Source organism: Lagenorhynchus albirostris, chromosome 15 (genome assembly GCF_949774975.1).
Source record: "Lagenorhynchus albirostris chromosome 15, mLagAlb1.1, whole genome shotgun sequence".
NCBI classification, from domain to species: Eukaryota; Metazoa; Chordata; class Mammalia; order Artiodactyla; family Delphinidae; genus Lagenorhynchus; species Lagenorhynchus albirostris.
This window is the reverse complement of record NC_083109.1, coordinates 53,265,045-53,282,350: the sequence shown is the minus strand read 5'-3', so window position 1 is coordinate 53,282,350 and position 17,306 is coordinate 53,265,045. Positions and strand designations below refer to the sequence as shown.

Here is a 17,306-nt window from a genome sequence, read left to right as displayed (position 1 = left end):
GAACACTCCTGCCCCAGCCCTGGTTCCCATCAGGAAAGCAGCAGGTGAGTGGGGGCTTCTTACTTCTTCTGTGCTCACAGGAGTGGGGCAGGAGCTTGGTGCACCTGACCTGGGAACAGCAGAGTGGGGACATATCTGGTATATACGTCACGGGATGTTCTCCGGCTGCAGGTCAGGTCAGAGGGCAACAGAATCACCCAGGTGAAGGGGACTACCAGAGACTCTAAGTTCTCCAGGAGGACAAGGCAATAGGGGAGGAAAAGGCATTACAGGCTGCGGGAAGAGCACGTAAGAGCTCAGAGTGAAAAGTGCCCAACATGTGTGGGAAGAAGTTTTCAGTTGCTGGAATATACGGTGCAAACGGACAAGACCGTGAAGGGTCCTGAACGCCAAGTTGAGGAGCTTGGCTCACCCAGCAGACGAAGTTTACGCTAAACGCTGCACGAAACAGCAGCTCCCTCCGAATCCTGACTGCCTCCACGTCCGTTTCTTGGCTGCAGCCCGTTAGCCCCGCCCAAAGCTCCGACCCCCACCCCTTCCTGCCGCCGGTCAGCCGGTTGTTATGACAACTAGACGCCAAAGTCCTCCTGGGTCAGGCTTTTAAATTCTAAAGGTCGGAAACAGGAAACCCATCGTGCGTCCTCCCACCGATCCCCAACTCGTTTCCCTAGCCCCCACCCCGTCCAACTCCCAACATTTATCTCCGCAGCTGCGGCAAGCCCGAGGCCGTTCACCTCGGCCTCAGCCTCCCCGCCTGGCGCGGTCCAGACAGGGATATAAACAGGCTCCAGCGCGTCCCTCCGGTCCTGTTCTCCCCTTTGGGCCGCGGCGTAATTACTGAGGCTGTCGCTGCCTTCGGAATCCCCGCTCAGCAGAGTATTATACTACGGCACTGCCAACTCCTTCCCACCCCCCGCTCTTCTTTCGGGACTTGGAGCGTCCTGTCTCTCCTGAAACTCGATTGGTTTCCCTGGCCAGCGGAGGGGCGCGGTAGGGCGAAATCCCCCTGCTCATTGGATGCCGCCGACGTCACACAGCGAGCTGGGCGGGCTGACCGGGAGGTCCGGGTGCGGGACGGACGAATTCCACAGCGCCCGAGGGACCCGCGAGCGTCCCGGCGTGCTCCGCGCCTCTCGCAACCACTTCCGGGGCGGGAGCGGGGCCGCTGGGTCCGCGCGCTGTGGCGGCGGCCGGCGTGGAGGGACCCCGGACGGGCGCAGCTGAGGGAGCGCGGCGGAAAGTGGGCAGGGGTAGACGGCTGCGGCGGCTGCGGCGGCGGCAGCGGCAGCGGCAGCCCCAGGGCTGCCCGCGGCCCGAGGTCCAGCGCAGGTAGGCTCCGCGGCGGCCCTGCCCCGCCTGGTGTCCTCACCTGCTGCGCACTCTCGGGGCGTCAGAGCAGTGCCGCTGGCTCGCCGCTTGAGTTTATGACTCCGAGCATCCGCTTTGCCGCTGGGGAGCGGGGACGATAAAGCCACGTGCGGTGTAGGGTTACTGGGAGGAGGTGTCAGTGCTTGGGTAGTTCCCTAGGTTACCCTCCCAAGGGCCTGAGAATGAGGTTGGGATACCCGGGGCCAGCGGAAGGCCCACGACCCGGTGCGGGACGCGGTGCCCTCCGGCTTTCACAGACCTCCTCCCTGTGGACGCCACGGTCAGCAGCAATGTCATTTTTTGTTATTGTTGTTAATTTTTTTGTTTGTTTTGCTTTAAAAGTAACGAATACTTAGCATTTTACAGAATGGACAGAACACAAAGGTAAAAGGAAAATCAAAGGGTTGCGTTCCTAGTGCTACTTCCTGGAAATAAATCCTGGAAGCGATATGCAGAAGCTTTTCTACAAGTATACGTGATGTATGTGTGAATACAATTTTGTTCGTAAGGAGTACCCCATCATCGTAGAGCATCTGGCATGCGGCAGGGTGATAAAGGAAGTAATAGTATTGGGTTGGCCAAAACGTTCTTTCGGGTTTTAAGTAAAAGTAAAAGACACATTTTTCATTTTCACCAAGAACTTTATTGAACAACGTATTCAGTGTTTCGTTCTACTACTTTCTGCCATTTTTCAGGTAGCTTCATAATTCCATCTTCCCAAAACTTTTAATCTTTTGAGCAAAGAACTGTTCCAGATGCCTTTTAGTCTTACAGGGAATTGAAATTTTTTTCCCAGTATGAGAATTTTGTAAAGACTGAAATAAATAGAGATCTGAAGATGCGATGTCTGGTGAATATGGTGGATGAATCAGAACTTCCTAGCCAAGCTGTAACAGTTTTTGCCTGGTCATCAAAGAAACACATGGTCATGTGGTATCCTGATAGAAGATTATGCGTTTTCTGTTGACTGATTCTAGACGCTTTTCATAGAGTGCTGCTTTTAGTTGGTCTAATTGGGAGCAGAGCTTGTAGGAATTAATCGTTTGGTTTTCCAGAAGGAGCTCAAATAGAGGACTCCCTTCCAATCCCACCATATACACAACATCACCTTCTTTGGATGAATATCGGCCTTTGGTGTGGTTGGTGGTGGTTCATTTCGCTTGCCCCACGATCTCTTCCATTCCACATTATTGTACAGTGTCCAGTTTTCATCGCCTGTCACAATTTGTTTTATTTTATTTTTTTTATTTTGTAAAAATGTTTATTTATTTTTGGCTGCATCAGGTCTTAGTTGCGGCGTGTGGGATCTTTCACTGTGGCACGTGGGCTCTGTAGTTGCATCATGTGGGCTCTTCAGTTGTGGTGCACGGGCTTCGTTGCCCTGTGCGGCATGTGGGATCTTAGTTCCCCGATCAGGGATGGAACCTGCATCTCCTGCATTGGAAGGCAGATTCTCAACCACTGGACCACCAGGGAAGTCCCCACAATTTGTTTTAAAAATGGAACGTTTTAGTTATGTTTAAGTAGAGAATCACGTGTGGAAATACAGTCAAGAAGGTTTTATTCGCTTAACTTACGTGGAACATCAAAGCAATTAACATAACCAAGCTGGTGCAAATGATTTTCAGTGCTTGATTTGGATATTTTGAGTATGTCGGCTATCTCCCACGTGGTATAATGTTGATGATTCTCAGTTAATGTCTCGATTTGATCACCATCAACTTCAACTGGTCTACCTGACCTTGGAGCATCATCCAGTGAGAAATCTCCAGCACGGAACTTCTCAAACCATTTTTGACATGTTCGATCAGTCACAGCACCTTTTCCATACACTGCAACGTTTCAGTTGTGTTTTTACCTTTCTTGAAATAATAAAGCATGCTGAAAATGTTGCTTTTTTTGTCTTCCATCTTCATTGTTAAAATGGCTACACAAAAATTCACCTATTTTGATAAGTTTTGTGTTTTTTTTTTTTTGCGGTACGCGGGCCTCTCACCGCTGTGGCCTCTTCCATTGCGGAGCACAGGCTCTGGACGCGCAGGCTCAGCGGCCATGGCTCACGGGCCCAGCCGCTCCGTGGCATGTGGGATCCTCCCGCACCAGGGCACGAACCCGTGTCCCCTGGATCGGCAGGTGGGCTCTCAACCACTGCACCACCAGGGAAGCCTGATAAAGTTTTTTTTAAATGCACGCTGATATGGCAGCTGTCACAATACAGTCTAACAAAATTGTTTCAAATGAAGTTAAAGACAACTAAGTGCTACTAGAGCCATCTTATGGAAAAAAACCAAACGAACATTTTGGCCAACCCAATAGCTTTATGGTCTCTTGGCATCCGAGTTCTCCCTCCATGGGCTTCTGGAGTGGGGGTCTGATTCTGATTGCCGCTCAGCGTTCTGGAAGGTGTCAGACAGGTGAGCCTCCAATAAAAGGAGAGAGAACATGGGTCCCACCCTGGAAGAGGCATTTGGAGTAGAAGAAACACACCCAAAGAAGGCTTGAGGGGTGTATTGAAAGGAGTGCTGAACTGACAGTCAGCTTATTTGAATTCTTATCCAGGCTCTGTGGCCTGGACTGTTCAGCTTGGGGGTTCCCACCTGAAAATTGAGGGAGCTGATTGTTCTCAGGCCCTGCCAGTGTGGACAGGTGGTTCCAGGAAGCAGGGCTTTGCCCTGAACTTTGTTACACTTACTCTGGCCAGGGGCCGACAGATTCTTTGTCCCCCAGATTGGTGGCTTGTTTGTTGTTTGGCCATCTTGGCTGTATCTCATGCTTGGAAGCATTTGTTAGTAGAGGTGGATGTGCTAATGGCATCTGTGAACCGCTGTGGTACCTTTAGGCCATCTGAACATGAAGTGGTTTTCTTTGTTTTCTCCTTCTCTTGCTTTTCTACACCTTGGTCTTTGTTCTTTCCCCCCAGAGTAGAACAGGAGACAATTGTCACTCCAGAACTAAGGGTTCTGCTAGGAAGCTGATGACTTGGGCTTGATGGGTTAGGATTCCTAGAATGAAGGGCTCTTCATCCTGCTGTTGTCCCATCTTGGGGAAAGTGTCACCCAACAAATTAACCAGTCTATCCCATTCCCCCTAGTCTCTCCCACATTCAAGAGATGCATAGGTAGATTCCTAGTCAGTTAGCACTGGTCACATCCTGGTTTCTGTGTTGGGGCTTTCTTTCCGTTTGTTTCAAAATTTGTTTTTAAAATTTATATACAGTAAATTTACTCATTTTGGTGTTCAGGTTTATGAGTTTTGATAAATGTATAGAGTCATATGTCCATCAATCAAGATACAGAACAGGGGCTTCCCTGAGGCGCAGTGGTTGAGAGTCCGCCTGCCGATGCAGGGGACACGGGTTCGTGCCCCGGTCCGGGAAGATCCCACGTGCCGCGGAGCGGCTGGGCCCATGGGCCATGGCCGCTGGGCCTGCGCGTCCAGAGCCTGTGCTCCACAACGGGAGAGGCCACGACAGTGAGAGGCCCGCGTACTGCAAAAAAAAAAAAAACCCCAAAAACAGAACAAGTCTGTCGTCCCCAAATTCCCTCTTGCAGTCCCTTTGTGGGACCCCCACTCCTAACCCTTATTACCACTGATCTATCCTCCTTTAGTTTTATCCTTTTTTTATTAAAAATTTTTTTTTTAACTCATGCACTTGTATTGTTTATTTATTTACTTATTTTGACCACGCCTCATGGCATGTGGGATCTTAGTTCCCCTACCAGGGATCGAACCCGCGCCCCCTGCATTGGAAGCATGGAGTCCAAACCACTGGACTGCCAGGGAAGTCCCCCCTTTAGTTTTATCTTTTCTAGAAAGTCCTGTAAATGGAATCATACAGTAGGCAGCGTTTTGAGTCTGGCTCACACTTGGCATAATGCGTTTGAGATTCGTTCATGTGTTGTGTGTATCACCTGTTTATTTCTTCTGCTTATGGCTGAGTAGTGTTCCACTGTGTGGACGTGCCACTGTTTGTCCATTCTGCCATGTGTTTTTAACCGCAGTCCTTGGAAATATCATGTCCCCATTAAACAGTAAGGAACTAGGGGTTGGAGATGCTAAGTAGCAGAGCTAAATTTTGATCTAATTCCAAGTCCAGGGCTCTTTATTTTTTTTAATTTTATGTATTTATTTTTGGCTGCGTTGGGTCTTCCCCGCTGCATGCGGGCCCCTCCTAGCTGCGGTGAGCGGGGCCCACTCCCTGCCGCAGCGTACGAGTCTCCCACCGTGGCGGAGCCCCCCCTTCCTGCTGCGGAGCACGGGCTCCAGGCACATGGGCCTCAGCAGCTGTGGCACACAGGCCCAGCAGTTGTGCCCCACGGGCTCCAGAGCGCAGGTTCACGGGCTCAGTTGCTCCGCGGCATGCGGGATTCTCCCAGACCAGGGATCGAGCCTGTGTCCCCCACATTGGCAGGTGGACTCTCAACCACTGCGCCACCCGGGAAGCCCCAGAGTTCTTTTTCACCACATCTGAGAGTTGATTTGGTCCACTGACCTAATTACCATTTCTCTGCTTCCCATCCAAGAGGTTGTCAGGCTCCTTGAGTTCCCTTTCTAGAATGTGGGGCCTGGGGGTCATAAAGGAAAATATATGCCACAGTTTATGACACAATATGTGCTCCTCTTTTTCTGTCTAGTGACAGGCTCACCAGTACTAGCATGATGGAGCTGCCTGAACCATACAATTTTTTTTTCTTTTTGGCTGCACTGCAGGGCTTGTGGGATCTTAGATCTCTGACCAGGGATCGAACCCAGGCCCCCTGCATTGGGAGCGTGGAAACTTAACCACTGGACCACCAGGGAATTCCCACATACGATATTTATTGAAAGGAAGTTGTCTGGTCAGTCCCCGGAGTTGGGTACATTGGGCAGCAGTCTGTCAGGGCAGTGACTTAGCCGCCTGCTGTGGGCAGGAGTGTGACCATGCCGTTTCACTCTGTGTCGCTACCAGGAAGGAAGGACCTAACGACCTCAGTGCCTCCCTCCATAGCGATGTCGGAGCTCAGCGATGAAGCCAGTGAGCCGGAGCTGCTGAACCGCAGCTTGTCCATGTGGCATGGGCTGGGTGCGCAGGTCAGCCGGGAGGAGCTAGCCGTCCCCTTGGATCTTCACACAGCTGCTTCCATTGGCCAGTATGAAGTGGTGAAGGAATGTGTGCAGCGGTAAGAGATCTTGGAAAATGTTCCTTCCTCTTGGATTTTTGAGCTCCATGGTTCAGCTCTCAGGTGGAGCCATCAGGGAGCTAGCGGGGGCCTTGCCCACAGCTGTAGACATTTAATCCTTGGGTGGATCAGCTGCTGCTTCTCTTGGGCTGTTGTCAGGGATGATTTATGCTGGACGCCAATAAGGAAGGCAGTTTTGATTCTGAGGAAGAAAAAGGCAGCTTAAACTTTTTTCATAGGCTTAGAAATTGTTCATTTCAGGCTTACTTTAACCAGAGTAATTTTATGGTTTTCACTAATTGCAGAAATGCTCAAACAAAACAAAAATAAAGATTGAAAGCAATGCCCTATGGCCTTCTTTCCCCAGAAGCTTCATTTTAATCCCTCCTGCCGCCCTCTCCCCTTTAGCTTCTGCCATAGAGGAGGAGGTGGGGTTATCCCCACCTGGAGGATTGCACCTTACTCACTGCCCACATGCCGTTTTCACTGATCTTATGTGCATATTAGGTCCCCCTAAACAGCACTGCTTATTAGCGCCTTCTTGTTTGAAGTACGGTTTGATACTCAGTGTAATTTTTAGAAAGGGATCCATCTTCTCATCTCTTCCCACTTTGTCCGCCATACTTTGTGCTCACTGTTATCATCTCATTGATAACTTAGAGAAACAACCTATGTCCATACCTACCTGGGCCTTTTCCAGTTCCAGCTTGGGGAGTTACAGCAGAGCCTCGTGGAAGCCCCGTTTCTGGCTCCCAGGTCGTAGCCATCACTTATGAGCATCTGGCCAGTTGGTACTTCTGTACCGGGCAGGTGTGCAGGCAGCACATCCCCCGACAGGGTCACCACGACCCCACCTGTAGTTCTGCTCCTTTAACATTCACAGCCTTTAAGCCTTCGGGTGTGCTGTTAAAATGAACAGTCCAGAACAGCTCTAGGAAGTGTTTGTGTTCTGATTGGGGTTGTGACACCTGCTGAGATGGAGGCTGGTGCACAGTAAACACACTGGGGACCCGAGGGGGATTTGGAGGGGTCAGAAGGGAGGATTCGGCTGAAGGGGGTTGCCAGAGCCCCAGGGCCGCTCTGCTAAGGGGTGGTGGTGGGGGCACCTCCCTGTCCATGTGGGACGGCGTGTGGTGAGAATGGGCTGGTCTCCAGGTGGCTCTCCCGGCTAGTGGCTACCCCTGCATTCCTGGGATCAGGACCTGGGAAATGGCTGCCTGGGTCCAAAGCCAGGGTCAGTAAAACGTGCTGGTGAATGGAAACTAATTGTCTGGTGTAGCTTAGTGTGTGTATCTAGGAGAGGCACGAACTGCGTGGGTCGACTGTCACTTGGTACCTCCACTGGAGGCAAGGATTGTGGAGGAGGAAAGACTGGGGCGTGAAACAGGCAGGATGCTCCTGGAAGTGGGTCTTACTTCCATCCCCCGACCCCAAACTCTGGGTTGGGAAGCCTGCATTGTTTTTCCTGTGGGAAACGCTTTTCCAGAATTGTAATGAAAATCAGTGAGAAAGACAGGATTCTTTGGTCACAGATTTTTCCAGGAATGTTTCTGTAGGGTGGGACGACAAAGGAGAAATTGTCCACTGTCTGAGTCCCCTCCTCTTTCCTCTCCCCTCAGTTCTGGACTAGCAGACTGGTCTGTTGGCGGGAGGTAGTCAAGGCTCCAGGTCAGCGTTTCTCGGCCTCGGCACTACTGACAACCTGGGCCAGCTCATTCTTTGTTGTGAGGGGCGTCCTGTGCACTGTAAGATGTTGAGCAGCATCCCTGGCCACTGGATGCCAGTAGCTTTTCCCTCTCCAGTTGTGACAACCAAAAATGTCTCCAGACTTTGGCAACTGTCCCCTGGGGGCAAAATCTCCCGTGGTTGAGAACCATCTATGTAGCTGGTGGTAGCAAAAAAGAGAATTGCTGGCCTTAGGGTAGGAGGAGGGTGCAGATGAGAATGAAAAATCAGAGGAGGGAGGCAAACTTGAGGGAGTTTGCAAAGGCAGTTGTCCGGCAAGTGTAGTCACTCCCCCCCCTCCCCGCCAGTGATGTCCAGGGTGGCATATGACTCTGCTTCCTGTCAGCACTTCCTGCTCTTTCTCTTGGCCTGGCCTGGCCACCGGCTTTGGTAAACCCCACCTATGAGATGGCTGGCGTGTCTAGCATGTCTTGCGTTTGTTTAGGAGAGAGTTAGATTTGAATAAGAAGAATGGTGGTGGCTGGACCCCGCTGATGTATGCCTCCTACATTGGACACGATACCATCGTGCACCTGCTGCTCGAGGCGGGGGTGAGTGTGAATGTGCCGACCCCGGAAGGGCAGACTCCGCTGATGCTGGCTTCCAGCTGTGGCAACGAGAGCATCGCCTATTTCCTCCTCCAGGTGAGCTACGAGGGCCTCAGGCCAGAAACCTGAGGGGCCCCCGGCCGCTCTGCAGAGACGTGAACCACTGCAGGCCCCTGTAGCGTGCGTGTGCTCGGGTAATCACTTCGATTCTTTCAGCGTGATGGCTTGGAGGGCGCCCACCCTGCGCAGAGGAGACGCGGCCTTAATGAGCATTCTGTGTTTTCTTGAAGCAAGGTGCTGAGCTAGAAATGAAGGACATTCAAGGCTGGACTGCCCTCTTCCATTGCACCAGTGCTGGGCACCAGCAGATGGTCAAGTTCCTTTTGGACAGTGGAGCGAACGCCAATGTGAGGTGATTACGAGGTCTTAAGTGGCCGCAGGAGGGAGGTGGTCATGTCTGACTCTGAGTAGGGCAACTGGCGAGGCAGCTAGAGGCTGGGGTGCAGGGAGCCCCTGCCTTGGTTTGACAGGCTCAAGACAAAGGGACGGAGGGGACAGTCCTGCCGAGGCGTGGAGGCATGGGGATCGTCCTAGCTTTCTCATGCATCTGTCAGGTGGCATTGTGTGCAACATTTTAAGTTCTCTGTGCCTTATTTCCTTTATCTGAAAACAGGATGGCAATGCCCATGTCACAGAACTGTTAGAAGAATTACATGTTCTGTCATATAACAGGTGCCTAACATAGTGTGTGGCACTGAATTGACATGCATTAAATGCTAAATCCCTTTAGCTTTCTTGCCTTCTGTATGTATCAGGTGAGGTAATACTTTGAAAACAGTCATGAGTTTTAAATATAAGCTGGAAGTAGGGTTGTTGTCTAAAGCATGTCACCATGATAATCCTCTTTCAACCCAGCATTCACCTGACACTGCACACCCTGGCTGGTGTCAGCCGTTGTAACACACTGTAGGTTTACAGGCCATTAAGAAAGAAAAAAAATGCTCCTAATTAAAATGCATTTCATTTACTGACATTCTGACTTCAGCAATGCTAAAATGTGCAAAGTGTGTGTCTTCGAACGGATGAAAACCAGTGGTTAGCTTGCTTCCTGTCTTCTAGCCCAGGTGAAACCAGTGAGGGCTTGGTGGGGGTGGCACTCTGAAGAGGGCACTGAGTTAGCCGTAAGCAAGCATTAGGTATAGTGAGGGCAGGAGATGGTTAGTCCTGGAGCTCCTGGAAGGGTTCCTAGAGGATGTTGATCTCAAAATGTAGGATATCTGGATAGGTGGAGAGGAGGTGCTAGCTGTCTGTGAGCAGTGAAGGGCGACAGCTACTTTTTGCTGTGATTAAGTAGAGATTCAGGCCATAGCAGGGGGGGAAACAGCTAAGAAGGAGTGAAGATGGGAAACAGATTGTCTTAGGAACAAAAGACTAGACCTGGGGTAGAAACCACGGGACTGATGTGTTGATACTCACTTTCTCATCTCTCCCCGTTCAGGGAGCCCTCTAGGCTTAGGGATGGGTGACTTTGCGTCACTGAGGTTTTGTCTGCAGCAGGCAAGCTTCTGCCCCCCAGAGCTTCCTCTGCTCATCATCTGACTGCAGTCTCGATCTTGCAGGGAGCCCGTATATGGATTCACTCCTTTGATGGAAGCGGCTGCTGCTGGCCATGAAATAATCGTGCAGTATTTTCTGAATCATGTAAGTGACCCTGTTTATTAGCTTATAATTTAGTCACAGCAAGTGAGGCATCGTATCACTGAGGAATAAACTGTAACAGAACTTTCTCCTACACAGAAATAACTGCTCTTCATCTGTTTATTCAACACATTTTCATTGAGTATCTGTTGATGCCAAGTGCTGAGTGGTGCTTAGGCATTAGGGGTACAGTGGTAAGCAACTATAGACACCTATTCCTGTAATAATTTTAAAAATAGTATTATTTGAAAAGTATGGAAAAAATTTTAAAACAGTAAATAGCACTCATCATCCCATCACTTAAAAAATTTATATAGAATAAGGAGGCAAAGATCTTCCTACCTTTTCCACCCGCCCCCTGTTCCCCCACAAGATGCCCAGTTGGTTGTTAAAGAGACCCAGGATTTTCCTCTGCTGAGAAAGTATGTCTGTAGACACCTGCGAACACATGGCTTTTTGTTTTGAACAAAGTGGGATTCTACTGTGTATTTGATCTGCAGCTTCTAAAAAATAATACGCCATAGACATCTTACCTTTGTATGGTATTCCATGCAGTATCCATGCCATAGTTAGTTCAGTCAGTTCCTTATTAGTAGAAATTTAGGTTTCTAACATTTTGCAATTGTAAGCAGTGCTCCAGGGAATATCTTGGCACACACAGCTTTAGCACGCATGCAGTTATTTCTGTATGCTGTATTTCTACAAGAGGGATTGCTGGTGCTCACATTTTGAACTTAATAGGTCCTAATAAAAAGGCAATTAGGGCTTCCCTGATGGTGCAGTGGTTAATAAGAATCTGCCTGCCAACGCAGGGGACACTGGTTTGAGCCCTGGTCTGGGAAGGTCCCACATGCCATGGAGCAACTAAACCCGTGCACCACAACTACTGAGCCTGCGCTCTAGAGCCTGCGAGCCACAATTACTGAGTGCACGTGCCACAACTACTGAAACCCACGTGCCTAGAGCCCGTGCTCCGCAACAAGAGAAGCCACCGCGGTGAGAAGCATGTGCACCGCAACGAAGAGTAGCCCCCACTCTTTGCAACTAGAGAAAGCCGATACGTGGCAATGAAGACCCAAAGCAGCCAAAAATAAATAAATTAATTAATTTAAGAAAAAAAAACAGGGCAGTTAAATTAAAAGACAATAAAAAGATAGACAAAGGACCTGAAAAGATACATCTCTAAAGAAGATACACAAATGGCCAATAAGCACATGGAAAAATGCTTGACACCATTAGTCATCAGGGAAAATGGCAAATCAAAACAACCAGGAAAATAATAATATAATTAAAAAAAGACAATAACAAGAGATGGTAATGACGTGGAGAAATTGGAACCCTCATACACTGCTGTAAATGAAAAATGATGCAGCCTCTTTGGAAAACATTCTGGTTGTTCCTCAAACAGTTAAGCATAGAGTTACCATATGACCCAGCACTTGGATATATACCACTCCTAGGTATATACCCAAGAGAACTGAAAACAGGTCCAGGCAAAATCCTGTACATAAATGTCCATAACAGTATTGTTTGTAATAGTCAAATGGTGAAAAGAACCCAAATGTCCATAAGTGGATAAATAAAATTGTTACATGCATACAATGGAATATTAATTGGCCATAAGAAGGAGTGAAGTACTTCCCCGTGCTACAACCTGAATAGACTTTGAAAATATACTAGGTGAGAGAAGCCAGATACAAAGGCTGAATATTGTATTATTCCTTTTGTATGAAATGTTCAGAATAAGCGTATCTGTGGAGACCAGTAGATTAGTGGTTGCCTAGGGCTGGGAGGAGGTACAGGATTTCTTTTCAGGGTGATGAAAATGTTCTGAAATTGTGGTGGTGGTTGTCCACTATTGAAGTGTAAACTGTAAGTGGATGAATTGCATGGTAGAAGAATTATATCTTAATAAAGTTGTTTAAAAAGTTCAACGGGGGAAATATTTAGTAAGTTCTAACAAATTCCCACTAAACAGATGTCTCTCTTGTCCTTCCCACCAGTAATACATGACGATGCCCATTTTCTCACATCCTCACCAGCCCTAGATGTTACCATCGTAAAGTTTTGCCAGTTTGGTAGGAGAAAAGTGGCATCTTGTTTTGGTTTGTACTTATTAGTGAGAGTGAACATTTTAAAACATATTTATTGACCATTTGTATTTCTTTTATGAATTGTCATATTTATTTATTTATTTATGGCTGTGTTGGGTCTTAGTTGTGGCACGTGGGCTTCTCTCTAGTTGTGGTGCATGGGCTCCAGAGTTCATGGGCTCAGTAGCTGTGGTGTGAGGGCTCTCTAGTTGTGGCACACAGGCTCAGTAGTTGTGGCTCACAGGCTAGTAGTTGCGGCACGTGGGCTTAGTTGCCCCGTGGCATGTGGGATCTTAGTTCCCTGACCAGGGAGTGTACCTGCGTCCCCTGCATTGGCAGGTGGATTCTTAACCACTGTGCCATCAGGGAAATCCTGTGGTTTTTTTTTTTTAAACTTGTCTATCCTGGATTGTTCTATATCAGTAGATATAAAGCTCTTTTCTCCCTTGTATGGCAGCATAGCACTCCCTTGTAGGGATGAATCAGTTTCTCTAACAGTGGTCTGCAGATAGAATCAAGTTGTATTTGCCATCATGCACAGTGCTGTGCGGGATATCTGCACACATACTTCTCCACACACTTGTGCGACCACATCTCTACAGTTCGGTACTAAAGGTAGAAGTTTTGGATGTAGCCTAAGTACAGCCATAACGTGGATGTTGCCAAATAGCTATCCAAAGAGCAAGTTGTACCAACTTGAACGGTGTCTACAGCAATAAGCATTATGACTCTTAAATTATGAAGTTGGGGTTTCCCTGGTGGCGCAGTGGTTGAGAATCTGCCTGCCAGTGCAGCGGACAAGGGTTCAATCCCTGGTCCGGGAAGATCCCACATGCCACGGAGCAACTAAGCCCGTGCGCCACAACTACTGAGCCTGTGCTCTAGAGCCCATGAGCTACAACTACTGAGCCCACGTGCTGCAACTACTGAAGCCCACGTGCCTAGAACCCCTGCTCCACAACGAGAGAAGCCACTGCAATGAGAAGCCCGCGCACTGCAATGAAGAGTAGCCCCTGATCGCCGCAACTAGAGAAAGCCCACGTGCAGCAACGAAGACCAACACAACCAAAAACAAATAAATAAAAATAATAAATTTATAAAAAAAATTATGAAGTAGTTTAAACATTCAAAGTAGTACAGAGATAATATTAATACAACTAATCCACATGAATCCAGAGGTAACCACTATCCAGATGTTGGTCTGTACCTTTCCTGTCCCTGACTTTATACTCTCATCACATGCTGTGTGTCCTTAAGCAGCATGTAGACTTATTTTATATATTTTAAAGATTTATATAAATAATATATTTATTTATATGTTATATATTTATATAATGACTGTGTCATTTAACACAGTGTGGTACATGTAGACGGGGTTCACTCATTTTATCAGCTCTGTATTTATTGAATGTATGAATACAGTATATTTTCCATTCCCTTGTCAGTGGACCCCTAAGTCATGTCCACCTTGCTATTCCTATCAGTGCTGCAGTTAGCATTTTCTACCTGTCCTCTTGCGCACATGTGAAGGGATTTCTTTAGGAGATCAGGATATGTTCTTCAAAGCAGAATTTTGGGTATGTAGGCTGGGTGCATCTTCACTAGAGAGTGTACCTTGCTTCCCCCCGTAGGTGTCCCAGTTTGCACACCTCTGACAGCGTTTCATAGCTTGTGTCTCCTGTCCCCTCAAAACCCTTGGTACCTGCTATCAGCTGAGTGGTCTCCTGTTGATTTTTGCCTTTCCCTGATTTCTCGTGAGGTTGAGCATCTTTTCATATATCTATTTGCCATCTGCGCTTCCTTTTCTGAACATAATTATTCTTTGAAGGTAGTTCCACTCACACGAACTAGGCCTCCTTAAGACGTAGCAAAGGGACAGGCATTGATGCGGGGCAGGGAGCCCTGGCTGTGAAAAGCATAACTTCTGCCTCTGAGCTTAGAGCCTGATCTTAAATAAGGTAGAAGTGGAGACCATAAGGGACAGTTACTGTTATAATTTTTTAAAAGGAAAACGTGTTAGAGAATCAGACTTTTGATCATTTATGTGCTGTGCAGATTACACCCTCACTTGGTGCCTTTACTCTCCGGCTGGGTCTGAGATTGTATGTCGGCGACTCATATGTAGGGAAAACAAATTGTATTGGATTTATTTTGGAAAATTTTCTAAATTTTAAACTTTGAAACAATTTCAGACTTAAAGAAATGTTATAAAATAGTACAGAGAATTTGCGTACCTTCACTGAATTCCCCAAATGTTAGCATTTCACTTCATTTTCTTTATCAGTCTATATACCTATTATCTTTTTTGGAACCATTTGAAAATAAGTTGCTGACATAATGCCCTTTTCCTCCTAAATACTTTTTTTTTTTTTAAACCATTTTCTTTTTTTTCTTTTTCTTTATTTTTTGGCTGCATTGGGTCTTTGTTGCTGCACACGGATTTTCTCTAGTTGTGGCAAGTGGGGCTTCTCATTGTGGTGGCGTCTCTTGTTGCGGAGCATGGGCTCTAGGCGCCCAGGCTTCAGTAGTTGTGGCACGTGGGCTCAGTAGTTGTGGCTCGCATGCTCTAGAGCACAGACTCAGTAGTTGTGGCACACGGGCTTAGCTGCTCCACGGCATGTGGGATCTTCCTGGGACCAGGGATCTAACCCATGTCCCCTGCATGGGCAGGTGGATTCTTAACCACTTTGCCACCAGGGAAGTCCCCCTCCTAAATACTTTAGTATGTTTTTCCTAAAACAAGAATTTTCTCTTTCATTATCACATACAGTTATCAAACTCAGGAAATCAACAGTGAGCCTCCCCCAGTGCACTAATCAGGAGTGGAAGGGGCTGGTCAGTTCTGGTGGTTGCTTTTTGGCTGATGGGCCAGGTCATTCCTTTGCTAGGGTGGCCGTCTGGCTGGCCCTGTGTGGATGCTCCTCATTCCCTGCAAATTTCCTCCTGCTCAGTCATGGGTGAGCCCACCTAGTCCCCTGACCTTAGCCAGGCTCCACACTTGGAGGCCGGGCACCCCGTGCTCTTTGCCAGGGGAGGAAGGGGCTGCAGCCACTTCCCTTGTACCCTATGTCCCTCCTTCCGGTAGGACCATGTAGGGTGGGCTGGGCCTCTCCTAGGAGGGAGCTGAGGGTGCCATGGCCTCCACATGGGGAGTGCCCCCCCGCCATCACACTGGTTCATGGCCTCTCACCTTTGTGATCCCACCTTCCTGTCAGTTAAAATGAACTTCCATCATGTTCTTCTCTAGTTACATATTATGTACATTATAAAATAGAAAAACAAAAAAAATTAAAGGATAAATAAATTGATGAAAATTCTAATATTTCTTCCCTCTCCTTTGGAGCCTTCTTGTTGTCAGTTCTGTTTTCTTCCTCACTAAGGAATAGTGTTACTACTCTTTTTTCCCTTTAGTATAATCTGAAGTTGAAGTCTTCCAGGCTTAAAAATAGATATTAGTGGGGCTTCCCTGGTGGCGCAGTGGTAGAGAGTCCGCCTGCTGATGCAGGGGACACGGGTTCGTGCCCCAGTCCGGGAAGATCTCACATGCCGCGGAGCGGCTGGGCCTGTGAGCCATGGTCGCTAAGCCTGTGCATCTGGAGCCTGTGCTCCGCAACGGGAGAGGCCACAACAGTGAGAGGCCCGCGTACTGCAAAAAAAAAAAAAAAAAAAAAAGATATTAGTTAAAATCCTTCAGGGACTTCCCTGGCAGTCTAGTGGTTAAGACTCCATGCTTCCAGTGCAGGGGGTGCGGGTTCGATCCCTGGTCGAGGAACTAAGAAGATCCTACAAGCCCCATGGCGTAGCCAGAAAAAAGAAAAAATCCTTCAGTAAAGATGGTATTGTTTTTCTGGTTGAAACCTTTGGGTCCTTTTATCAAACTGAAACTAGAAATTATCTTTTTTTCAGCTTTATTGAGATATAATTGATATACATCACTGTTTAAGGTGTACAGCATAATTATTTGATCTCTGTATATCATGAAATGCTTACCACAATAAGTTTAGTTTATATCCATGATCTCATATAGATACAAATATCTATATACATATGTCTCCTTGTGATGATAACTCTTTGGATTTACTCTCTTAACAACTTTCCTATATAACACATAGCAGTGTTAACCGTGGTCATAATGTTGTACATTACATCCCTAGTTTCTACTTACAACTGGAAGTTTGTGCCTTTTTAAAATTTTTCATTGAGATGTAGTTGGTGTACAATATTATATGTTACAGGTATACAACATAGTGATTCACAATTTTTTAAGGTTATACTGCATTTAGGGACTTCCCTGGCAGTCCAGTAGTTAGGACTCCGTCCTTCCACTGCCGGGGACCCCGCTTCAATCCCTGGTCAGAGAACTAATATCCCGCAAGCTGCGATGTGTAGCCAAAAAAAACTAAAAAGTTATATCCATTTATAGTTATAAAATATTGGTTATATTCCCTGTTTGTACAATATATCCTTGTAGCTTATTTATTTTTACGTAATAGTTTGTACCTCTTAATCCCCTACCCCTATTTTGCCCCTCCCCCCAGGATGTTGTGCCTTTTGGCCACCTTCACCCAATTTTCCCTCCTGCCACTCCCCTGAAATGATCTTTTAAGGCTGAAGGTTTCATTGCTGATTTCTAACCAGAGCTCTGGAAAGTTGGGGATTATAGAAAGTAAAGCTCAATTAGGCTCTTGTACAAATGTGGGTTTTTTCCTACCAGA

The 17,306-nt window shown here is 47.5% G+C and overlaps 1 protein-coding gene across 10 annotated transcripts in view; it reads left to right on the top strand.

The window, feature by feature from the left end:
* The first annotated feature begins 1,156 nt into the window (after window positions 1-1,156).
* The window catches only part of ANKS3 (ankyrin repeat and sterile alpha motif domain containing 3), a 30,086-nt gene continuing 13,936 nt past the window's right edge, over window positions 1,157-17,306 (top strand). For 2 of the 10 annotated variants that reach the window (XR_009535732.1, XM_060124665.1), the window contains exons 1-4: window positions 6,200-6,527; window positions 8,698-8,896; window positions 9,091-9,212; window positions 10,420-10,501. Coding sequence is in view for 9 of the 10 variants with exons in the window: in XM_060124665.1 (XP_059980648.1) it covers window positions 6,289-6,527; window positions 8,698-8,896; window positions 9,091-9,212; window positions 10,420-10,501 (642 nt within the window). In the remaining variant the exon portion in view is untranslated. Of the gene's footprint in view, window positions 1,330-1,541; window positions 1,649-6,199; window positions 6,528-8,697; window positions 8,995-9,090; window positions 9,213-10,419; window positions 10,502-17,306 lie in introns of those variants that run through there. The other 8 variants (XM_060124664.1, XM_060124663.1, XM_060124660.1 and 5 more) reach the window with 8 other exon arrangements.